Source organism: Lissotriton vulgaris, chromosome 2_2 (assembly GCF_964263255.1).
Source record: "Lissotriton vulgaris chromosome 2_2, aLisVul1.2, whole genome shotgun sequence".
NCBI classification, from domain to species: Eukaryota; Metazoa; Chordata; class Amphibia; order Caudata; family Salamandridae; genus Lissotriton; species Lissotriton vulgaris.
The window spans coordinates 8,811,242-8,837,703 of record NC_141688.1 but is presented as its reverse complement, the minus strand read 5'-3'; the positions used below and the strand labels follow the sequence as shown (position 1 = coordinate 8,837,703).

Below are 26,462 nucleotides of genomic sequence, written 5' to 3'. Positions count from 1 at the left end.
ATAGGTGCACTTGATCACTGTCACTCAGGAAACACAAAGTTTGACAGAGGCGTCAAAGGACACAATGGGTGCAGAGTTCTACACTTTCAAAAATTGCAAGCTTCCTGAAATACATCAGTTGAAGTGCTCTTTAATGGAAAAACACCACTGCTAAACCATTAATTATTTCTGACTGTCTACCATTACCTCACAGGCCAATTGTGCGTTATTCTTTTCTAGTGCTATGATTTTTTTCTTTAAATGAAAGCACTTTAACAAGTTTAACTGATGTGTATTTTGTACTTTAGAGGCTTTTATTAGGTGTTTAAAAAATGGCAATTGGAGTCTTACCTTTCATAAAACCTTTCTCTTTATTTTTACGACTATATGATTTTTAGTCCAGGAAGTGCTTATTACAAAAGATTAATCTGTTTCGTTTGGACTTAAAATGGCAGGTGCACTGACATCAACCCAGTGACAGACTTTCGTCCTTCTGAGATTGATAACATGGATGAGATAAACCTGCTGGAATCCAAACTGCTGCATTTTTTACATAGATGTCAGCAAGGGGGTCAGTACGGGCACATTTTCCCACCTACTTAAAGCTGAATATTACATGTATGAGATTGAATGATTGATAATCTGCTTTTTAGCACATGTAAGAAGAATGCAATCTTTCTTTTGCTCAGATTTTATTAAATTGCGATACACACTTTCATTGCTCTTATGGGTCAACAAAATAAAACCATTATTCAAATGCATGTTCAAGGGCGTCAGGGTACTTCTTTCTGTCAGCTCCTTGTTTCTGTATTTTATTTGCCATTTGATTCTTTCGTTTCGTGAAATTGTTGCAGGGCACCTCTTTTGTTTATTCGTAAATGAGGAGATACCGGCTGTGACTTCACACCTGTGCCCCACTCATTTTAAACACTGCACTTCACTGCTCGTTAACTCTGAGCTGAAAAGGTTAGGTCTAGAGTTGAGTTAGGATATTCCCAGAATAAAAAACAAATGTTGGTTTATAAAGTTTGTAAAGTCCTTAGGAGGATTAGAGCAACCATTCTGGAGGTGTCGGGCCTGGAGGCCCTCCTCTCCAGCCCAGTGCACGGTCCGGACCCCACCCAATGGGCATTGCGCGCCAGACTGGCAAAGCAAACCAGAGTCTCATAAAGCCCAAGCTAATATAAATCCAAATCCCACCTTATTTTTTATTGTTTTAATTCCTTTTTCAAATAGACCTAAGGCTATCATAATGCATCGAGTGGACTTTGGATCCGCCTCTACCATTGGCTAGCTTTAGCCACTCTTTCAACCAATGACTTTAGCCTTTGCCAACGCATTAGTGCGCCCTGTTGTTGCATTGAACGGCACAAGAGGCTACTTTTCAGCTCTAGATCTCCTCCCCCCGGTTCTGATACACTCTGGAGCCCTCACGCTAATGTGCTACCACTGCATTAATCCCAGAACAAGTGTATTTTTCAGTGCTTCTTAACAAGTTGTACAAAGTTGCCTTAAGTGAAACATTTGATATTAAATATTTATGTGAAAGAACCTAAATTGCACCCAAAAAAACACCCTTTCTTCCGCTCCTTCCTTCACTATGCTTTTTCTATCTTCTGAATCCCCTACTAAGTCTCACTTTTTCCACAAACCAACACATCTTTCTTCTCGCTTGTACTCAGTGTCTGACTGGGCTATAGGGCAGTCAGGCAGTGCACGTAGGACCGGTCTGACTGGTATGGGCCTGTTTTATGGTCTCCTGGGTAGTTTTACTGTTGATTTCCCGGATATTAAAACAAGCATTTCCTGCAACAAATTGAAATCAATGCAGTGTCTTGTATACCTTGCAAAATAGTTTTACTATGTGTTTTTACAATTACAGAACTGCTGGATTGCGTGTGTTTATAAGTCAAAACTGCTGGACTTGCTGAATATGGGCCACGTTTTTGGCCATCTCATAGCGTAATGAGGGTCACTTTTATTTTGGTGCCTGGGCCTGTTTTTTATCTCGTCCAATCCTGCTGGTAATGTGAAGAGGAAGCTAGCTCCCTGTATTGGCCGTTGTTCCCCTAGCCTGTAGATACGTACCTTTTTCTAGGTGGGTCACTATTGCAGTACAGATATAGGTGCATCCACTACTGTAAATACAAACAGGTGGAAATGCATCATAGGCTTGATGGAAATGATGGGAGAAGGATCTGTTGCAACAGTAAATCTGAAGCAAGGATTGTCTGTCTCTGCAGGTTTGACTGCCCCAATTTTTGTTTTTTTTTTGTTTCATATAGCGCATACTCGACCTAAAGGTATTGGATTACTTTTAATCAGAACCACCTGTTACCTTACACATAAGATCATGTTATTGTTTTTAGGCATGTTGTGATTAAGTGATTTGCCCAGAATCAGAGGATGTTGACTCAACGCCAAGATTCAAACCTGGTTCCCTAGTTCCAAAGTTGGCAGCTCTGGCCGTAACGCCACATCTTCTCCCCAATGACGAACATTCCCAAATTAGAGAAGACTGGAGGGCGATGATGCGGTCAATACAACATTAGTAATGTATGTAATCACCTGCTACTGATGGAAGACATTGTTTGACTTCAATTGCGGCAGATATTTAGGTGACATGATGAGATGTGCTTTTTGGCTGGGATTGTTTGGTACCAATCCCCAGTGGCCAATCTTCTGCCATCATTTTCAGTTCTCTCTGGGGCAATATTTTAATGAGTAGAATTTGCATTTTGTGGCTTTTTACTTTGCTGTGCATCATCCTCTTAACAACTGCCTCAACCCTGAGGAACTATTAGTGCCTTTTGCACTAATCCATTATATTGTTATTTTTTTATTGGGTACGCGGGCAGCGGTTGCTGTTTTGCATTGTCTTTGGCTACGATCAGTCCTTTGCTACCACAATACCACATACGTACTTGAGAAAGTTAGGTGCGTGGTGGTGTTCGATCTCATTAAAAGTCTGATGATGATCACCTGCTTTACTGTGATCTGCTGGAGGCTCTGAAACAAATAGTGTGCAATCTAAGTATTAATATTGAGCTTTGCAATATGATTATCCTCTATTGTTGCTTGATCCAGGAGCCATTGAAAGAGAAACTGGTAAACCGTCAAACAGTGGATGAAGGGGAGATCCATGCACAGAGGAAGAATCTGTGAAAGAAATTGCAGCCGAGGGCCTTTTACGTATGAGATTCACCAAGCAACCCTTCAGAGGGCCGAGGGGAAAAGTACTGCATCGATGGATGACAGCAGGGTGGGACATGTGTCGGTGTCTCAGGGTTCTCTGAATGACTATTCTTATTTTGGTCAGAGAAAGACACTTCACTGTTCTGCAGGTGCCTGATCTGTTATTAATCATTTTTAAAAAGCCCAAACTGGTGTCTGTGTCTTGAGTCTTTCTCTAAGGAAGCACTATGTAATGAAGCTATTTGTTGTGCACCCCTGTGTGTACACACTGGAACACAGCAAACCTGAGCAGAAGACCTGCTGATTGGAAGAGCCGCTTGTCCCTTATCAGGGATCTAGCTTTTAGTCCCATAGCAGGTCTGGTAGAAGGGCCTGAGAGATCTGTGCTGACTCCTCCCTTCCATGACGGTGAACTACAAATAGAGCGGTGAATGGTATTCGTGTAGGTACCTGCACATTGCTTGTAGCATGAAAGGTGGAAGAGGCACAAGTCACTGTTGACTTTAGAGAAACTATGATGATCACGGCGAGCAGGAGAACCATTAGGGGACAGCAGCAAGTGGCAGAGTAATCCTGAGCAGATGCAGAGCTGCAACTGAAGCAAGACCAGGAAAACTGCTTTGGGAACTCCCAGGAAGACTTAAGAGTGAAGAGGAGAGCATCTGGAAGAAGAGAGTTGAGAAGATGTCTCATTTATTGGAGAGCAAACATGCAAGACCTAGGATTTGCAGAGCACGATTCCTTGCTCTCCTTTATAGGATATATGTATAGGTCCATTGGGACATGCAGCTCCCGGAATCGAGAATAGGATTGTAACCTCTTTCGCACACTGATTCTTCACACTCTTTGCCCTGATGAATATGCCCGCGCAGTGTTGGGCGGCGTAGAAATGCTGAGGTTATCTATGTTACTCCTAACACATGCAGGAGTGTAACATGATCGCCACCACACACACATCTTTTCAATGTTGTGGTAAATAAGACAAACTAAAAATAATTAAAGGTTCTTTTTACAACTCTTACACGATTTTACTTTTTTTTTCTTGACCAGCCAAGTGATTTAAAATCCCAATCAGTGCCAACATTGGCCCGTTTTACACCGAGAAAACAAGTTTTGAAATTGCATTTATATAGCGCTTACTCCTACGTTTCTAGCACTTTATGTTGAGTAGCATGCGACCCGAGAGCCCAAAGTTACTGGTCAGGTTAAAACAAATTATTCTATGCGTTTACTCCAGTTTCATTGTGGTTAATTCGTGATTTAGTTCTGGTCATTTGAGGGCGCTATGTGAGAAACAAATGCCTTGCTAATATATATTATGGTTTCAAAAAAGGTCCCTTAATACAGACTTACATGAGATTTAGTCAATTATATACAAAGAAGGCATGCAAAGGGATACAGAGGTGCATTCTAAGTAAATAAGGGAGGGAAAATAGAAAGTAAAAGTTTCACTCGAGGTCAGTTTGTTTTTCTTGCAGGATTTTAATGAATTAGAAGGTGGAGATTGTCTGCCTGCAATCTGTGGATGCAAACCTGTTGAAAGAAACTGATTCAAATTCTTCTATAGTGGAATGTGGATTTAAATAATCTTTCTAGGGGCATTTATCAGTTAAAGACATAGCACAAATACTTCCGGCACTGCAAAAAGGAAGCCCAGTGCTTGTTGGGACCCTTAATGCTTAACTGTCAAGTGGCGCTACATTTAACAGCATCCCGTTAGTAGTAATTACAATATGAAAACACCGCCATAGCCCCACTCTATGCAACGTAAGCAATATTTTCAACCAAGAGATATGATGATGGGTTATCGTAAACACCTTGTAGCTATCATTAGTAAATTTAGTCCATGGTTGTGACCAATCAGTACCTGATTTGAAATGTTCTGCATCTGGACCCACCGAAAGAGCACCAGACCCCACAGAAAAGACATCCTGTCCTGCAAAATAGATGTCTGAGCTCACCTTGAGCCTCCCACCTCCACCTTGTCACTTAGTGGAGCACAGCTGGCCATACACTGCTGCAGAAGAGCAGAATCGCAGACATACACAACAGCTCCGACGAACAGACCACGCACCCCACCACAGAACCGGCGCCCCCCACCACCACCCTCCGCGCCTGGACCCCGGTCAGCACTGAAGACACCATCCACACGATGAACACCATCCACTCCGGATCACCAACCGACCCATGCCCTCATCACGTCTTCAACAAGGCCGACTCCGTTATCGCACCCCAACTCCGAGACATCCTCAACTGTTCCTTCAACACCGCCAACTTCCCGGAGAGCTGGAAACATGCCTAACTCAGCGCCCTCCTGAAGAAACCATCAGCAGACCCCACCGACCTCAAGAACTACCGCTCCATCTCGCTTCTCCCGTTTCCTGCCAAAGTCATCGAGAAGACAGTCAACAGACAGCTGGCCGCCTTCCTCGAGACAAACGGATTCCTTGACCAGTCACAGTCTGGCTTCCGAGCCAATCACAGCACCAAGACCGCCCTCATCGCAGCCACCGACGACATCCGAACCCTGCTCGACAACGGGGAAACAGCGGCCCTCATCCTCCTGGACCTCTCCGCAACGTTCGACACTGTCTGCCACCGCACCCTACTACAACGCCTCAGCAACGTCGGAATCCAAGAGAAGGCACTGGAGTGGATCATCTCGTTCCTCGCCGGAAGAACCCAGAGAGTCCGCCTCCCCCGTTCAGATCTGAGGCCACCGAAGTCATCTGCGGCGTACTACAAGGATCATCACTCAGCCCCACCCTCTTCAAAGTGTACATGAGCCCCCTTGCAGCCATCGCACGCCAACGCAGCCTCAACATCATCTCCTACGCCAACGACACCCTGCTGATCCTCTCCCTCACCAACGACCCCGCCACCGCCATAACCAACCTGCACGAAGGGATGAAAGAAGTAGCCAAGTGGATGAAGAACAGCCGCCTGAAACTGAACTCAGACAAGACGGAAGTCCTCATCGTTGGATCATCACCATCGGCCTGGGACGACTCCTGATGGCCCCCGGCCTAGGCAACGCACCCAAGCCAACGGACCACGCACGCAACCTGGGCTTCATCCTGGACTCCTCCCTGACTATGACCAGACAAGTCAACGCCGTCTCGTCCTCATGTTTCAACATCCTACGCATGCTCCGAAAGATCTTCCGATGGATCCCGACCGAAACCAGGAAGACGGTCACCCAGGCACTTGTCACCAGCCGACTGGACTACGGAAACACCCTCTACACCGGAACCACAGCCAGACTGCAGAAAAGACTCCAACGCATCCAGAACACCTCCGCACGACTCATCCTGGACATCCCCCGCCACAGCCACATCTCCGGACACCTGAAAGACCTGCACTGGCTCCCCGTCAGCAAAAGAATCACGTTCCGCCTCCTCACCCACGCACACAAAGCCCTCCACGACCTAGGCCCAGGTACCTCAACAACCGCCTGACCTTATACACGCCAACCCGCCAACTACGATCGACCAGCCACGCCCTCGCCGTCGTTCCACGCATCCGAAGAGCCACCATGGGAGGAAGATCCTCTCCTACCTGGCAGCCAAGACCTGGAACTCCCTCCCCATCCACCGCCGTCTTACCCAAGACCTCCTATCCTTCAGGAAGCAACTCAAGATCCGGCTGTTCGAGCAGTAGCGGATCCCCCCCCCCAAGCACCTTGAGACCCTCCGGGTGAGTAGCGCGCTATACAAATTGTTGATTGATTGATTGAATCAAGCCGCGATCAAGTAAAACAACAGTAAATGTCCCTTCCCTTTCCTGTTCCTGTCCCTGTCACTATCCACGGTGATGGGACCGAGTGCTCTAGGCTAACAGTTGGAAAGGGGCAGGCCATGTGATGACACAGGCCCTTTATTGTGGCTGAGAGTTTGTCCTTCAGTGCTTAATTGGAGCCGTGGTTTCCGATGCTTGACACCACACTTATAACACTCTGCCACACGGTGGCGCTGTTCATCTAATTTAGAGATGAACAGAACAACGGTTGTTTATGAATGTAATATATATTAAACGGTGCTAATACCTGCCTCCCTAAACTAAGTCTAGGGAGGCAGGTGGAATCATATGAACTGTCCCACGCGCAGGAGAGCGAGATGATCAGTAGCTGTTTTGGTCCCTTCATTGGCAGCGAAGACGGGGCAGGGTGTGGTGCAAGCTGCAGTGTCCTCCTGGGACTTATTACTTTACAAATAAAGCACTGGTCCTCCTTGTACCTGCTAGAGGTGATAGTGGGTAAAACCGCTTCAGAAATCCTATTACAAAGGGCCTCTCCCTGGAATAGCGACCTCAATGCGTTTTGTTGTAACCGTGTTCGACCTTTTTAACAAGTTAGTCCTATCTCTCTATCTAGATGAAGCGAAAGCTCTGCTGCTAGTCTCGTTAAGAGTGCTGTATTCACCCTGCCAAGGGTTTTTCTATACATCCCATTCAGAACGCGCCTATAATTAGACAGCTCAAAAGGCCCCCTTAATGCTATAATACTCCAGTCCCACTGCACAAACCGTTCTCGCTGGAGCTCTTTAATCAAGTGGTGCTCCGTCATCATGTGAGCGCGCGTGCTGCACAGGGGCCGAGGGGGGCAGTCCATAGCAGCAGAGGTGCTTCAGGGATTGGTGTCTGTCCGAAGACCTCTTTCTTTTTCGACTCCATACTTGAATGAAAATATTTTTCCTAAGCACCATTGATCGAGGAAGATGATGCCTTTTTTTGTTGATTATTCCTCCTTTCTGCTCTGGGCAGTTTTTGTCTTTTCGTGTATCTGGGGTAAGGACAAAAGTCCTGTTGGCTGCTTGAGGAGGAGGCTGCCACGAAACTGTGAACACTTGAAGCAAAATGGTGGCACTCAGAATGTGGGTCAGATTGGCCTCTTTTGTCCTCAGACTTTGGCTTATCATGATCACATTTGTGTGCAATGCATTATAAACAATGCCGCTAAATTATGCACCAGAGAAGAAGCAACATTGACTAAATTGTGCGTCAAGAAAGGACAAATTACTTCGCGTAATACAGTACATTTTGTGGCAAATGTTTCACCTCATAAGCATCAGTTTAACACCGAAGTACAACAACCTGAAACTGCAAGGTAACCAGTTAACCTTTACAAAGGGCCTGCACCTGTGCAGTTACATGTGTGGAGATATTTATAGTAACCATTTTATTAAGGATATCACTTTACTTTCCAGGGTATAATAGATTGTGTAAAATGTGCTCTTTTCAAAAAAGGAGCGTACATGTACACCTCTCAAGTACAAGTTGTGCTTCGTTTATGCGGCACATTACATGTTCTAAAACGTGGCTTCACTTTCGTGTCAACCGAATTTTCACACCTTTTTGCAAACGTACAGAACAGTGTAATGCTAGTCAATCCGCATCTATTATGCAGTTCTCTCAATACGTGGCACGTAAAAAAAAAAAAAAAAGGCAAAGCCAAAATTCCTACATTGTATTTTGAATCCTGACTGCATATTTTAAAAAAGCCTGCAGCGGGAGAAAATACAAAAGAAAAACAATTGCTTTCTGTACTCGGTGCTTTTTGACCAATTCACTAAAGTCTGGTGCCAATAGAAAAGAGCTACAGTACATCATCAGTGGAAATAAGTGTTCTATAAATACCAACACCAATGATTCATTGCACTTTTGAAGTAAAACAGGACCCCACACATTGCAGTACACTGGAAACAAACAGCCAATAGTGTGTTGTGAGGTAGTAATACATTTCTGGGTGGAGCCCATCACCACTCTTTGTGTATTTTAAAGACATATTAACAGTAGGTCAAGTAGACAGCTAGCTTCTCTGTCAGGCAAGACCCCAAAAAAAAGATGCAACATGTATGTGAATCTTCTGGAGTGTGGGTGCTGTCCTTAAACAACCTCTGCTTCAGAAATAGCATCCTTGATGTGGACACGTATGTGCGCGAATAGAGAAGCGGAACACTGTCATGTACAATGTTTTTCTTTCCTCTGCATTCAAAAACCTTTCTTTAGTCTATTATTGTGTCTGCTAGCAACAGAAGCGGTACAAAAGGGGGTGGTGATGGACGGAGCATCTGAACCAATCAAACACTCACACCCAGTCAACAGATCTGGGTTTAATCCATCACCGTTCTGTAGCCCAATCTGCCACCCCAGTTCAGACATGGCCATATGCAAATCAGTCTGACCCTGTGCCTCATGGAAACAGTCCAGCCCGAACTGCCAAGCCATGCCTTCCCTGGACCGGAAACAAGCTTCCGAGGGCCGGTTTCTGGCATTTCAGCCGTCTTCAGCCCTGCTTGCTTGAATTCAGTGGCAAAGGGAGCAAGGGACTCACGTCTGAGCATACCCTGCCAACTTACGGTGAACCAAGCGGTACAAAAGGGGGTGGTGATGGACAGAGCATCTGAACCAATCAAACACTCGCACCCATTCAAGATATCTGGGTTTAATCCATCACCGTTCTTTAGCCCTCTCTGCCACCCCAGTTCAGACATGGCCATATGCAAATCAGTCTAACCCTGTGCCTCATGGGAACAGTCCAGCCCGAACTGCCAAGCCACGCCTTCCCTGGACCGGAAACAAGCTTCACGTTGTCAGCTCTTAAGCTATATGAATACAAGAGTCAGCTGGAAAGTGAGCAGCTCTCCAGAGAGTAGGAGATGCAGCAGTGTTTAACCTGTGTGCTGTAACTTTAGTTACTTTTTTCCTGTTTGAGCTGGGAATATTTTTTTAATTTGTGTTTATGGTGCAAATTCAGCCATAAAATAAGATATTGCCAGTGGCCTTGGTCTGTGATTTAGACTCTGCCAGTGAAGTCAGTACCACGCATGTAGTGTAAAACCACTATGGCTGGAAGAGCCAATGATTATATCACAAGCTACACAACATGCTTGTGCGCTTGCATGATTTAGTTTTCATCCTCCTATTCTGCCTTTACTATAGAACATAAAAAGCGAAATCCGAGTTGAGAAATTAATAAAATAATGCTGTATTCCAATTTTTTCTCCGAACAGAAATCCGGCGAAGGGGTTCTAAAGATGCTCCCGTCAAACCACTGCACTTGTACGACACCCCCTATGAACCTACAGAGAATGGAGTGGACTCGGACCCTGAGAAGTCAGCGGGTCCCAAACCACGCGAGTCCCGCCTCCCGGAGGATGACGAGAGACCGCCAGAGGAGTATGACCAGCCCTGGGAATGGAAGAAAGATCGCATCTCCAAAGCCTTTGCAGGTGAGCTTGGTTACCACTGCTACCTTGTATTTGGTATTCGTGCTTTGGAAATGATTCTTCAGGACAGTGGTTCAGCTGTTGAGTGATTCACACCCGGTTCACTAGTGCGTGACAAGGATAGTCCTCATAACAAATTCTATCTTTGCACATGGGAGCGAAGCTGCTCGGTAATGTTAGAAGGACAGGCTAAGGAAATGTTTCTTCGTACAAAGAAATGGAACCAGAAGTAACTGATATGTGATTGTGGAAAAAGGAGAGGTGAACAAAGTTGGCAGGTCAGGTACAATCAAAAGGAAGTTTAAAACGATATCTCGTAAAGAGAGTTAAAAGGTGTGTAGAGTCTGTGAGGAGTAGAAAGATAGTGGAAGGAGAATATCCTCTGAGGTGTTTTCGGTTATTGAATCTGGTTGTGTTACATGTCCTGTATGAGTGCAGTGATGCTCCTACAGCGGTTTCTTGAAAGGGAGTGGGCGGGCCCGGTTGGGAGGTATTTTTTTTTCACAAGCTGTACATGAGGGCAACCCTTTTTATGCTATGAATTTCTGCTGTTGATGAGACTTTATTCGTTTTTGAAGTGATATTATTGTTGGCAGTTAGTTGAAATTCTTGATTGAATTAGGGCGAAAAATTATCTTAGGTCATGAAGCCTTTCCAAAACATGCCATAGCTTTAGAGAACTTTGTCCCTCTATCCATTGAGGATCCAGGTATGTTCCTTCCTCGCTGCTGGAAAGGATGGTCTTCTCTCATTTGTTCTGGGAACCTTTTATATGTTCCCCCTCTCTCTGCCTGGTTGATTTAAATCATTTCTCCCCTGGAGCTCTGCATCACACACTAGGTAGTTTGGGCATTCATTCATGTCCCATCTGCATATTCTAACAATGCTGCTAGACCCTATAAATACTGAATAAATGCTACTGTGGGAATGACATCTTCGAAGTAGTTCCAAAAGTCTGAAAGGGCAGCATATTTACACTTCTCTCCAAGCTCTGCCTACATACATAGACAGTGCAGTTTGAAAACCCGTGGTAGTGGGATCTAATTAGCACACCTCTCCCTCTACCTGCTGCTCCAGGAGGAGAACTGCCCCTTAGTTTTAGTTTAGTAAAAATGTCCCTGCAGTGGTGAATCGTCTTCTGGATAACTCACTGTAACTAACAGTTCCTAGTTTCTGGGCTTAGTTGGGAGAGGAGGTTGACGCTCGACGGGGAATGTCTGTCAGATAAAAGTGCCTGTGCCCAATAGCCCTAATAACAAGGATTACATCAGGATAACAACCAGCAAACAACCTCCACAGGGAAGGGCTTATAATAAAGGAATCACCTGAAGTACAGACACAAAGCTTAGGAGATTGCTTTGAGCCACAGGATCAGAACATAGCACTTTATACCCTCTTTAAATCTAGATCCAGCTGCTTTAAAGTCCAAAACCTGCCCAGTATCTACAGGTAGGGGACTTCCAGACACTCATTGTTGACCCGTATCACTGCATAGGTCATGGTACACTAAAAGCCGGCCTGATCTTTTTCTCAAATACTGCTCAATCATAGTAAAAACCCTCGGACAGGTAGAAGGATGATGGTGACAATTCATCCACAGAGAACCTAATAAAAAGACCCCGGAGAAAAAACAAATACAATAAACTTATTTTCAAGGCCAAATAGTCTTTCAGTCAATGCTAATAGTTATCTATTTTTTTTTTACTTGTCCAACAATCAACAAAACCTCTGACTAACTCTTTACCTATCAAACCACATGAATGAAACTGAACTTTTCACCTCTTTCTCCAAACAGAAAATTCAAGGAAATTAAATTGGTTTGAATTAAGAGAAATGTTTTTCCATATGATTTCAGAAAAATCTTCACCACCCCTCTAGTTTCATTGCTGCTAATCCAAATGCCATAATTAAAGAATTGAATCCCTTCCTTATGACATTGTGGGCGCACCTCATAAATGCACCTTTCTCAGCATGCTGTAAGCACAATGCCTTAAGATTAGTCCAGTTACTCCTCTGCTGAAATAACCTGAATCGGACACAACAATCAACATGAGTCGAAACAACTTTTTTTAAATAGAGATCTCTGAAGCATGTTGAGAAACAAGTTAGACAACTCATCGCAGAAAACAACCTGCTCGGACTACTTTTCATGCTTTAGGTCAAGCTGCAGTACCACACTTACAGTACTCACATCCCAGACAAAGCTGTCTTTATACTTAATAACGCCAACTCCTGCTTCCTCACTCTTCTAAATCTTTCAGCAGGATCTGCTCACTCTCGAAAATCTTCACTAAGAGAATGGGATTTAGAGGAATGTGTTCCAGCTGATTCTTGTCATACCTGAAAAATGGCTGCCAATACATGGAAATTGCAAATTTACATTCTAGCCCTCCTCCTTCTCCAAGGTTTCCCTTAGGATTCCATATATTCCCCACTGTCTTCAATGTGGAACTCCTAGGATCCGAGCTAATAAAAATTCCAGCATATGTGCACTGATTAATTTGCAAATATTATTCCCAGAAACTACATTTGAAAATAATATTCCTAGAAGAAGTTTATCAGCACATAGATCTTGGAAAATAATTATTCCTTGATGGCATGCAATCTCCTTAAACTCAATTTGTCAAAAACAGAATTCATATTGGTTTCTATGACGGAACTGCTTAACCCCAAAATAATAATGGTTGTACTCCCTCACCTTAGTAGACCATTGTCCTTCCCTCATTGAATGCACCAAGTTACAAAGTTTTATACTTGAGAAGTCGTGAGAAGGTGGCCGGGTATATGTTGTCCACTAATTAAAGTGGGCACCCTGTACCATTCCACACCACCCTTATGATGTATGAGGTCAAATGTAACCTTCAGAAAGCTATCCTAGTGGTAGCTGTGGAGAGCAGCCTTTAGGCTTAATCTTGAAGGATAGTAAAACAGTTTGTTTTACCAGAATATCACTTTCTGAATGCCTAAATGAAGGAGAACCACATAGTAGTTATATAAAATGTTGTATTATTTAATCTATTATCCTCTACATGAAGATAGAACGCAAAGCACACAATACGAGATCAATAGAACAGTTGTAAGTAGCACAATACACAGTGGGCTCCAGGGGTAGACCTAACCATATACTAAAATAGTGGTATAACAATCCCAACTTGACTAGAGACAGTGCCTAGTGCACGTAGAATCGCTGGGACCCGAGGGAACCACCCACGGTGATGACACAGGGAGCCCACGGAGGACGGGTGCAGTGAGGAAACACGACTGCGAGCTCCGTACAACTTAGGTAAAGTCTCTGTTGGAAAGTTAAAGTTTAAAGACCCTTCTGGGAGGACGTCAAGCAAACCCTTTGGAACTTAAGAGGTTGGAGAGACACCCCACCCGTTTATACTGTAGTACCATAGTTACCTATCCCAGGGGAGCCGGGTGCATAGATCTGAAGTGGTGTCGGAAACCTCCGTCGTTTTCAGTGGAAGGCTGGGAAGGACTACTGATGCTGGGAAGGTGAAAAGGATCAGGTGGATTCCAAGCCGGGATTCTAGAAGGAAGGAACCTGAAAGCAGGGGGACAGAGTCTGGGTCACTTCAAAGTGACCAGGGACTTGGTAGACGGATGCCCACCGATGTCTGGTGCTTCAGGTGCGAATAAGGGATGCTTGACTCTGCAGCCACCAGGACCAGGAGTCATCGAGGATGACCAGAAGCCATATGCGAGCTGTCCCACGAAGGATGTCGAGAACTCAGTGGTCGGTGTCTAGCGGGAGCACCAACAAGCCTGGGTAAAAGCAGCCCATGCAGGAACGTCAAACAGGTTACGGTGTGGACATGCAAGGTCCAGGGGACTCACCAAGCAATGGGAAGTTAGGGCACGTCTGGAGCAACCAGGAATGCCCCAAGAAATCAAGATTACCCTCATGAGGACCCACATACCGAATGACCCGGAGTCACGAGGGGACCTCGAGCAAGATTACAAAGCACCAGCCCACGGAGCACTCTGTGCGAGGAGACCGGACTTCTTTGGTGCAAATACTGCTCAGGGTCAGGGCTACATGAAGTCCAATGCACAAGGTCGTGAATCGCCAACAAGCATATGCAACTGCAAATGGACGTGGTGCACAAGGGTTCGGATTATGCAGTCACCACGAGAGATAAGGGCAGTTCGACCTCCGGGACCTTCAGAAACCCCACCTGTGTTGCTGAAATCTCCTGAGTTCTCAGGAGCAGCAGACCAGTCCATTGCGATTAGGTGCCTGCGAATGCAGGGGAGTGACTCCTTCACTCCAAGGGAGATTCTTAAGTTGTCTTAAGTGCACCACAGGTCCTGCAGGGAGCCTGTATGGAGCAAAGGCACAAACTAAGCTTTGGATAGAAAGGGGGACGAAGTCAAACCCAGTCGTGGTCCAGCAAAGTCCAAGGTGTCCAGACGGTCGAAGGTCAGTGTTTTTTCTTGTAGAACCTTGTCCACGTAAAACCTAAAGTTTTACAGCCCGGTAAGCACTTTTGGACCCACAGGAGAGGGTTGGCCAGATTCAGGGAACCCTCCTAGGGGAGGGGCAGGACAGAGGCATGGCTACACCCATGTCCTTTGTCCAGTTTCGGCCAGAGCAGGAGCCAATGGCTCCCAGAACTGGTTTGAGCTGGACTTTGCACAGGGACACCAAATGTGTCCAGGTGCAGACTTTCAGGCACTCTCAGAGTGCACCCACCCAGCCCCAATACACTAAACCATGTCTGGGAGGTGGTCACGCCTCCCTACAAGAGGATGCCTATTGTGCTGCCTTCCTCTGCTCAAGCTTGGCTCAGCAGAAGGAGGGCAGAAATGTGTCTCTGGCTGGCAGCATCCATTTTGTGCTGTCCGGGTCTTGAAGCTTGGCACTAGATAGACCAATGACCCCACGAAGCTTGCTTCAGAAGGGTGGAATCAAACCCGCCACGCAAGTTACTGGTGTGAGGGTATGATTCCAAGGTGTTTGATACCAAATGCTATATGTTTCTATACAGCCGTTTCCGTATGGCATGTACCGCACGGTTATAATACACCTCTACCTATATGTCCGGCTGAGTCAGACAACCCGGGAGAATGGTCTTCGAAGGCTGCCGAGGGGTTCTGCTCATGCAGGGGCACGCTCTCATGTAAAACCAAGCACCCGGCCTTTATAATTGTAAAGGCCTGCTATAGGGGTGACTTTTAAGTTGTAAGTTTAGTGACCATTAGATATAGTAAACTTATATCTAAAGTGAGTGGTACAAGCACCATTTTACACAGGTTGCAGTAGCAGACCAAGAGTTCCATTTTGTTTAGCTTCTCATGGGTGGCATAATACATGCTTCAGTCCATGGGCGGCCTCTAGGGTACCTATGGCCTGGGTACATGGGTACCATATACTAAGGACTGATAAGGGTACCCCATAATCCAGTCTGGACTGTACCAAAGTACATGTAAGTCAATTTAAGGGAGAAAGCAGATAGACCGGGGTCCTGATTAGTAGGATCCCAGTCAGACTAGTCAAAAACAGTGAGACATCAAGCAAAAAGTGGGGGATAACCATAAGAAGCAGATCCTACTTTCTTACACGGGTATCTCAACCTCCACAGGTAAACTCCCTGGCTAAAGGAGCACAGTTCTAACTAAGGCTTCTGAGGGGCCAACCCCTTAATATCTGAAGATGTTTTACAAGTAGTGCAATCCCTGTCTAAACTGTGCCAATACTTGGTTGGCTCGTAAACCAAAAATCCACCTAGTCCTCTGAGAGCAGGCTTTCATGCAGCACCCAGATTGTTCCCTAGAGCCAGGAAATATAACCTCTTTACTCCAACTTTGAGAACACTGACGTGGCTTTAGAGCATGGAGCACCCTGAAATTAGTACGTCTGGGCGGTGAACTCCTCTCCGCTCGCGGAGTTTGCAGAGTTTTCTGCACTCTGCGTTATGTGGAACTTGCAGATTTTTTTCCCTCACTCGCGTTCATCAACGACAATTTGGCGAGCACGGAAAATCCACCTCCCAGCGAGATTTTTCCTCGCTTGCGATAGTCAACATCCAGTTGGTGAGCATGGAAAATTAACCTCCCGGGGATATTTCTCAACATGGGCGGTCCGATTTCTCACTGCGAGTGGTCGCGTATGCTTGTGACCGCTCATGTTGAGAAACCGCCTACTCGCGTTGAGAAAACTGCAGCTCAAGTAAAAATCTACTCGAGCAGCAGAAAGGAAGAGGCGTGCCCACTTGCGCTGTGCATGATGCCTTTTGCAATGTTAGCACAGTGCGGAAAATCACCTGGCACTGAAAATCACGGCAAACTGCATGTATCTAAAGAGACAATGGAGAAAACAACCTAGGCGGAAATCTTAGATTGCCTACACAATGGTCACAGGACAAAAAATGGGAAGGGGGCAGTTTCCAATAAAGATTATACTATTTTTATATATACTAAATAAATTTTATTCTTAAACAGAACAGTATAAAAATGCATGTATTTCAATACGGAGTAAAATTACATTTCATAAACAAAAAATCACAATAAAAAACACATAATGATTTCTTTTACAAATTACGGAAAGATGGTGTGTCAAGTTGTATGTCAACGCGTTTCGGCGTCCAGCGCCTTTATCAAGACAGAAGACACTTTCTGAAAATAAAAACATATTTTAGTACAACATTTAAACAGAATTTATAACTACTTCCTAATCTTATGGTTTACATTTATCAACTTATTACAACAGATATGTCACAATTAAAACAGAGGAAAACTGCGTAAAACAAGGGGGGATATTTTGTCCTGTTATATAAGGCAATTTTTGCGCCCTGAAAATGAGAGCAAAGGTTAATAATAGCCTCTACTGTAGCTCACAGATTTGTATTTCCGCAAGGCAGGGTTTGACAAAAGGTAAGAAGAAGTGTTAAAGGTACATGATTTACATCTAACATACTTCTATTTCATCCTATGACAGATCTATATATATAAATGTTTAGAACCAACAGCCTGCAATACGCAAGAAGTCATACTGCCATGCTTTCAACATAATTCAAATGTGGACTGGTTCCTATTATTTGAAAAAACTCTAAAGTTCAAAAGCGTAATGATAATACAGACGAAAAGCCATATGAACAGGAATACTGGTTTCGATATGCCATATGAACAGAGATACACATTTTAATAAACATATGCTGCTTTATGCCATATAATGAAGAAATTATAAAAATTTGGAAACGCGGTACCACTGTTTGAAAAAAGCCCCAAGATTTCAAAGTGCAATAATGATGAAAACATTGTACCGTATAAACAAGGATACGTATTTCGATAGACATCTACTGCTTTCTACCTTATGGTTAGGGGATTTTAAAGGTACATTGATAATGGAAAATTACTCCGGATAGCTAAAAAGAAAAGAATTTATTCAGAATAGGTAGATTAGAAGTTGATAGTAAAAGGATGAAATTGTGATGGAATGATATATTAGGACTATCTTAACCTTGTAACCTTATAACAATATCTCTTTTTTAAATAAAGCTTTTTTGCTTTTTTAGAAGCTATTTATTTATATTTGAATGAGCCGATCTTATTCATCTAAACAATAGAACAGTATCTCCAAGGTTATTATTTATTAGTAATCTAGGCGACATTTTTATATACAGTATCTAATTTTGAACGTTATTGGTTCCGCTTACCTACAGCTGTAGACAGCTCATGAACGGCTTGTGAAGCTGATAGATCTTTGTTCTATATGGATCGTTTAAAATGATAAAAGGAATCACGCAGTATTGTCAGCGGAATTCTGCATTAATTGATAAAGGAACATAAAAGAATTTTATATAAATTTGTATTCGTATAATTGTACAGATAAATTGTAAAGCTATGCTCAAAGAAGGTATAACATACCTAATATCTGTTTAATTCTTATCTATTGTAAGTCATTGATATATTTTCCATATTTGAGTTCAATACTTTGGATCTGTGCTTGATAATTCGGTAAACCTTTAGAAGATATGTGGAAAAAAATAGATGTTCTAAGGATAACATACTGTTTCATTTCATTGTTTCTTTACTTATGTTCATTCGCTTAAATTTGTGGCAAGTTTACCTGATATTTAAAAACAATGTGACGCCACCTCCACGGAATATGACGAATCGTAACGGGTTAAAATGAGGGCCTTTCAGTTGCACCTATATCAAAATTATATATAAAAAGTGTGTTTCAATATTTTGGAAGTTAATAAATGATAACATCTTACAAACGAACTTCATACTGATCTTACCTAATTACTTGATTCTTAATTTATGAGCAGAGAATACTAAGTGCTTCTCAAGTTGTTAAAATTGTTTCGATTGTCGAGTTGTTCTGCTCACGGTCCAGCGAAACAGGCTAGCACTGAATTGAAAATAAACAAAGTTTAGTTACGGTGTCCTTTAAAGTTAGGCAGTGCCGTTTTAACATCTTTGAGGGGTTATAAACCAAATGTTTGCATACCTCGCGAACAAGATTGTTTCTTAGGCGTTGTCTTGATATTGACAAACGCTTTGCGAACAGGATTATTCTCGCTTTGCTTTTTAAAGCGTTGTCTCGTTACTGACGAACGCTGAGAGGGTGGGTCTTTGGATTCTGTCTATGACCCTAAAGAGACTCCCGCCTCTCGCAGAGCTCTGCGTAGTGCAGCAGAGTTTTTTTGTACTACTCGCAGAACTCCGTCCAGGCTTAGAAATTTCCAGCATCGTTCATAAATTCCATCATTCTCAGTCCCCAAATGAATTATTAAAAAAACAAGTCCTCTCATGGGCATTGCGAATTGCTGCACTATTGTACATGAACTACAGATCTGCAGTAAAGAGGACACTCAAATAGTCATTCTCAGGGAGGGCACCAACATTTTGGAATGCTGTATCGTAGCTAGCAGAAGAAATCTATGATACCTTAAAGAAAGAACAGAAAATGCTCCTTTTCAAACATCACTGCTGAGCTTTATTTGAATTGTGTTTTCTGAAAAGTACCTGACTATGACAGAGTAAAGAGTCCCCTTAGTGACAAAATCTTCTGTCGTGTGGATGTCATTATCACACACAAACTCATGAGATAATTTGTTCTAACATCAACGCCTTACTTTCCATATCTGGAAATGTATTGTTTTTCTGTTTTCCTTTCCTCGAGTTCAGTTGTGTTACTAGATCTTCTTTCTTTTGCCTACTCTTAAGTTCTTTAAATAGGCGATGTGTTTAGCCTCCTTTTATAGCCTTATTTTGATGCAATTAGTTCTGATGCAAATTGCTCCGTCACACAACGGTCACGTCTGTGCTGTACAAAACGACAAATAAAAAACCAGTACCCCCCATCACTGAATGAGATTTTATTTACGGTATGGAAGACCTTTGCCAACGTCTCTTCAAGAGGACTAGCTTTGCAAGTTCATCAACTCTGCCCCACTATCCAAGTGAAGTGCATCAAGGCAGGCCTAGCGTTCCTGGCCCCAGAGTACTAATGCAGTGCATCTGGGGCCATCACCATTGTCTCGTGACCTTTCTTTTGAATAACAGTATTCCAACCAAGCCTTTTCTGTGCCTGTGACTGTGTCAGAGCTCATAATTGCTTATCACTATGTGCATTGTTAGCTCGCATTATGTATGCATTTGTGTGAGGTCACTATGTCCCCATCTCTCTAAATTTCAGTGAGTGATCTTGTGCTGAAAGCCTCTTACATATTGTGTACCTATTGAGACCTCGGAGGATTATGAACATCATGTTCGCAAACGTTGCGCTTTTTGTTAACCACGGCGAAGGTAAAGTGCTTTGTGCAGTGCTACAGGCTGCAGGAAAAAAAAGCATTTGTCCTCTCGTTTCGCCAAGAGTGTTAATCTTGGCGTGTGTAGACAGAGGAGCAAGAAGTGATGAGCAACATAACAACAGAGAAGAACAGAAAATCAATTGCAGAGACAAATTGGTGCCTGGGGTGAAGATGAGTGTGGAATGCCAACATGAGCAAACAGGAGCAGAACCTGTGGAGTGGATGTGAGTCTGCATCACACTCCTGGACATGCTTTGTGTTGATGGATGTTTGATTGAAAGTAAGAGAAGCGTGTCTGTCCTTGTACGCTTGTATTTGGGATGAATCTCAGGGGCTGGGTGGGTGAAATGCACGCCTTTTATAATGTGCGAAGTATAGTGGCATCCCCATGTTTCATTCGCAATCTTAATGTGCTAAGACAGCACTCCATAGCTTAAGAAGACGTGTGCTGATCATGGAACTGAGAGGTGACTTCCAGTATCCTTTTACTGTACGGGGTATTTTATTTCTTATAATACATGGTCACATCTTCTCGCAGACTGTTAAAATCCTTTGTTCCTTGCTATCATTTAATTGCAGACAAAAGGAGTAATGCAAAATGAATAATTAATGAGTACTACATAACTAATCATATGGAGGCATCCTCCGCGTCATAGAATTCTATAAAGATGTCACTGCTTTCTGCCAAATCTTGTGCCCGATATATTGGGTGCACACCAATATTAAAAAACTATGAGACTTAAAATGGAAGAACATCTTCATTTCTTCATGCAGTTTCAAGGAGCAAGAACCTAGCAGAGGAACACAATGTTAACTAAGAGACAGAATAGTGTGTTCCCGATTAAAATGTAAGAGTAGAGAGATGGGTTTGTGAATCCGAGGGAAATATCTAAAAAAAAAAAAAAAAAAAAAAATTCCAGCTATAGAAAAGAGTGGCGTAGAACTCAAAGTCTGATCTATTTGGAAGGATGTAAGAAGAAGCAGTCAGTCTGAGAAAGAAGGGTCATGTTGAGGGGGCCATTTTTTAGGTACCTATATCATGTTAAATTAAATAAAAGGAAATGACATTCCTTTAGTTATTGATGGTGCTATATTTATGAGCCACTAGCCCGATTTGTGACCATAAACCCCCTCCCCGAGGATAACCTCTCCAATGAGGTTACACATGGAGAATGAATCATAGCGCCCCCAGTGGTGACCTTTCCAGATAAAATTGTAGGTTTAGGGGAAACATAAAGAGGCTTTGTATTGCTTATGTTCTCATGTTTTGGGTGGACCAGAGTGAAACTGTATACATCAATAGTTTAAAATTAGCAAATTGTATAATTTATTAGTCCAGCATCTCTTGGGTGCGAGGTTATAATCCTCATACGGCAACTGTGCTTTCCTTATGTTTTCAATTTACGATGCCCACTTTTATACAAGAAACTAGAATACAAAAAGGGTATCTACTAATAACAAAAGACCATGATGATCCATATATGTCAGTCAATGTAGTTCTTATTAAGGCCCTTAAACTGAAGCTGCTGGGAATGTGTGCACGCCCATTATTGCCCCACCAAGTGTGCATTATTTGACTTCATCTTGCATTCTTATAATTCAGAGTCACTTGCCATTCCTAGATTGCTTGAGGCTCTGTAGGCTTTTAGATAGTGCTTGAAAATTGAGTACATTGGTGTGTCTCGTATGCAGAACAAAACTCTATAGAGAGGTTGTAAGAACCGGTACAACGGTCTAAAGGGAGTAGTCTTGTATGCCCTATATATTTCCTTGCTGACGATTTTACTAATCCTTACGTTTAGGACTCCAGAAAACAGACTCTTTGCCAATTAATTTGAAGTTTTGCATGTCGATTATGAGTTCCATCCACCTTAATTGAGGAAATACGAGTGTTCCCTTCTTCGTTTTGCATACTTTATCCATCAATTTATACCTGAGGAGTTGATTTACTTGTACTGGGTGCCTGGCTCTTATCAGGATCAGCCAGGCTTTACTGAAGAAAGCAAGTGTCACGAGTTTCCCTCTTTCGAATAGACTTGGATAGTGTTTTACCTTTAAACGTGTTTTTAAATATTTTTGGGGGAATGGCCTTTGCTGAAGTCACTTTCTTGATTTTATTTCATTTGTATTAATGTCAAGGGGTACCCAAAGGCTCCTTGGCGCTACCAGTAGAAATAGGCATCCAGAACTAACCCTGGCTAAACAGCCTGGTTTTCAGAGCTTTCCTGAAGCTCAGTAAAGAGGTGTCCGCTTTGAGCTCATGGGGAAGACGCGTCGTGCTTGCTTTGGGTGCCTTATGTAGCACTGCTGTAGTATGCAACTGCCTCTAGCTAAAATTTGTAGAACTCACAAAATCCGGAGAGATTATAGGATATCGTTTTACTAATCCGTGTGACTAATTCTCATCCTGAAAGCAGAGTTTTCAGCCGGCACTGCAGTATGCCACTGATGTGGTAGTGCCTCCCTTTACTGTGGCCAGTCTGCACTTCAACTGAAAAACGCTCTGACTTGCATTCTTTGTTTTGCATGTTAAAAATGTGACTTAATTATCTTTTACCAAATCGTACACAAAGAGAGTTGACTGGGGCTGGTGTATATGCTGACCTTCTTGCATCCTTTATCAGGGTATCTATCCTCACTGCACGCAGTCAGCACAGACAACATACGGCTAAATAGTTGTGGATTGTTCTGCAATCAAAGTTTATTTAAGCTATCCAGTCAGTATACGTGGGTGATTTCTTTTATCACACTAAGCTAGTATAACCTAATCGATACCTATACAGAAGTAACTCACGTCTACTTAGTGAGGCCTAGTCCCACGTTATAGTTAAAATGGCGTGCTATTTCTTAGATTCGACAGTATCAACAGCCAGGCACCAAGAATTCACACAGACCAGTGTAGTTACAGCTCCTTTGGGGATTTTAGGTTGTCCGTTACAAATCGACAAGTTTTCTGAGTGCAGCAAATAGGCAACATAGATTAAAAACATGTACAAGGCAACAGTTGCTAAAGCATGCTCTGTTGGGAAACAGTGGTAAATGTAGTATTTAATAAGTGAAAGTGTAATGTTAAGAATACCACAAGGAAGTCAAAATACTTCTTGTGGGTTGTGTTTGCACGGTAGTATTTTAAATTAAGTGTAGTCTGACGATTTTATGGGTTTACAGAAGACTAGAAACAATGTGTTTTATTTTGAACTGCAACTCTAGAATTTCAGCTCTTCAACGACTTCCAATTAACTATGTATGGAAGGCAGGTCGCACGCACAATATGGAAGAAGTGTCTCTGTAGCATATTTTAGCTATCAGAAATACAATTCAAAAACTTGATAAAAAGTGGGCAGAGAAAAACTAGTTTGAGTTATTACTACATGTCCTGCATCACTGTATCTCGCCTCGAGTTACTGAAAACATTCTCTCCCAGTCATAACAGGATTTTCCAGCTGCGTGCCATGACGAACCAATCCCAGGGAACAGTACTCACAAAATCACGAGTTGAAAGAATCTGACAAGCACGAAGAGTTTCGATTACAGATCGCATGAAAATAGAAGCGCAATAAAATTGGGTGATTAGTGGTTGTTCGCAGCGCAAATGTCACATTCTGGTCATTCCCATTGAGGTTTGTGCTTGAAAGGCAATGTTAAGTCTGCAGTTTCACTGAGGCGCTTCCATTTCGTCAGAGAGATCTGTTGTCCTTCCTCAACCGAGTCTGGAGTCTGGAATGAAAGGGTTGCTCTATGGGCAGGAGGACTTTTGTGTGCAAATGTTTCCTTGTGTGCCAGAGAAGTCTTGTGCGATGTATTAATTTTAGCGACGAGTGTCTCTTAACTGCGTCCCACTAATGTGTGTGTTTGTCACTCCTTTACTTTGGATCATCCAGTGTGAATGGACTGACTTGTAGCCGCCACAATAAATAGGTTTCGCCTACAAGGCAGCGCTTTCACTCTCTGTTGCCAGATGGATTGCTAACTTACAGTGGGCTTGTACCCTGCCATTCGCTTACCATGGGCCGACCTATTCTCTTTTATTTGCTTACTTCCTACTAGTTAGCATGTGCGCGCTTTCCTGCTCTTCTTAAGTTTGTTTATCCCATGGAGCAGGTCCTTACACTGCTCGCTATTTCAGCGCTACTTTTTTTTCTTTTTGTTTTAGCACTCCAGGAGAGTGCATGTGTTATCCAACTGTCTCACTAATCCTCTTCTCTCCCCCTCTGTACGCTGCTCCCTCACCTCTGTGGTTCTACCCTGCCCCTCCATCATGTGCTCACCCTAGTGTGTTCCCACTCCCTCATTGCTTTTTTGCCTGCTTACTTTTCTTACCGATGCCATCTGTGCTTCATGTTGCTCTCCTTCCCATTTAGTTTCTCCTCAGCCTGTACCATCCATGTTGCTTCTCCCTCAGCAGCACCATCAGTGTGGTTTATAGCACACGAATCACCATGAGGCATCTCGGCGCTTCTACGAATACTGGTGAGGAACCATTCCTGGCCTTTCCCTGTGAAGTCCCCACTTCTGGGAACCCCCAAGGTAAAGCCAGGCATCCTAGCGTTGTTGGGGCAGTTGTGGAGATTAAGCAAGCTATTGCGCAGAGTTGCAGAGTGGGACCCATGATTAGAATAGGCACTGAGGCAAGAATTATCAAGTCCGAGGAAATTGAGCCCAAGACCCGCCTAGGCGGGAATTGAACCCTGGTCCCGGGCCAGACCTCTGCATCAGGGTCTGCCGATCTAACCATTGAGCCACACTTCTCCACAATGGTGTATGCATGGTGTATGCATCTGAGTAATGACATTACAAGTACCACTACATGCATGCACGTAAAAAAAGACTCGATGGTCTTTTTTTTCTTATTTGTCCATGCACAGCATCGTGGATGCTCCATAGCATGGCTACAAAACCGTTGGCAAATCCAGGGCGCGGGTGAATGGGTGAAGGGGTATAAAATACAAATAAAGCTAGAAGGGGAAGGAAGAAGGGAAAGTGCAACAGAGCAGCGTGGGGAAGGGCGCAAGCACCAAACAAGGGAGAGAGCAGCATAGAGGGCAGGGTGGGAATGGTATTTGGCATGGGGAACATACATAGGAGAGTCCTGGAAAACACATGCACTTATGGGGGGCTTAAGAAAAAAGTAGTTACCTAAAAGTGAGCAGTGGAAGGATACAAGCCTAGCTGCACCTGGTAGTAGCACAATGGCTTACCTGGGTGCATGTGCATAGGGGATAGATCCATTTACAATATGGGGCTCCTTTGACTTAACTGCCATTAAATTGTAAATATAATGCCTCCAGTGTTGTGCAAGATGGCAGTTAGCCCATATCTGGAGACCTTTTAAGTACTGCTTTGGGCCTAAAGCACCACAGTTGATTGATGACATGACTCATAGGATTTAAATTATGCAGATACACTTTCTCTTGCCAAGAACACTTTGGCAAAAAGATCAGTTGCTTCACTCTGATCAGACCTGTTCTTCTAGCTCAGCCCAAATATCCATGGTAACGAAATCAAACTGTAAATCTAGTTCCAGCACAATTTCTTCACTCACTACCTAGGTATTCTTTTATATTGAATTTTATAGTATATTCAATCTGGTTATCATGTAGTGATATCATAAACCTGGACTGGCTGGACTGGCTACCGGGCAGTTTGGAATGCTGCTGAGCTGGGGGTATATTTCGTTGATGGGGACCTGCGTGTACTAAACGAAATTCGTTTTGCGTTTAGTATTTCGAATCACACGCAAAACCAGCCCCCACAGCAATTAAATGAGCCAGCAGCTCGGCAGCATTCCAAACTGCCCGGCAGTCAGTCCGGCCCTGATCATAAACATTGAATTTACCAGCCAGGCACTATCTGTAGACCAAGTCAAGGCTCTATGATTCTTTTCGGCCGTCCCCATGTGTCGCTCCGCAACAAGAAACACATCTCTAAAAGCATCAGTGAATACCCTTGTGATTTCATTTTTACAATGCATTTATTCTCGTAGACTTGATAATGCTCATAAAATGACATATAATCCTTAAGCATTGGCAATTGTAGTGGAGTGATGTGGATTAGTGTAGTGTATCTTGTGGTGGAGTGTTGTGGAGGGAGTACAGCGCAGTAGAATGGGAGGGCATAGAGCAGAATATAGTGTTGTGGAGTGGCTTAGAGTGGAGTTAAGTGGTGTGGAATGGCATAGAGGGATTTGCATAGAGTGCCATGAAGTGGCTTAGAGAAGAGTGTTGTGGAGTAGCGTGTCGTAGACTTGAATGGAGTGGCGTATTGTAGGGACATAGAGTGGAGTAGTGTTGAA

At 43.5% G+C, this 26,462-nt stretch overlaps 1 protein-coding gene across 3 annotated transcripts in view; it reads left to right on the top strand.

The window, feature by feature from the left end:
- The window catches only part of SHF (Src homology 2 domain containing F), a 370,081-nt gene that overhangs the window by 209,691 nt on the left and 133,928 nt on the right, over positions 1-26,462 (top strand). For all 3 annotated transcript variants that reach the window (XR_015309165.1, XM_086959174.1, XM_086959173.1), the window contains exon 3: positions 10,185-10,403. Coding sequence is in view for 2 of the 3 variants with exons in the window: in XM_086959174.1 (XP_086815300.1) it covers positions 10,185-10,403 (219 nt within the window). In the remaining variant the exon portion in view is untranslated. The remainder of the gene's footprint in view (positions 1-10,184; positions 10,404-26,462) is intronic.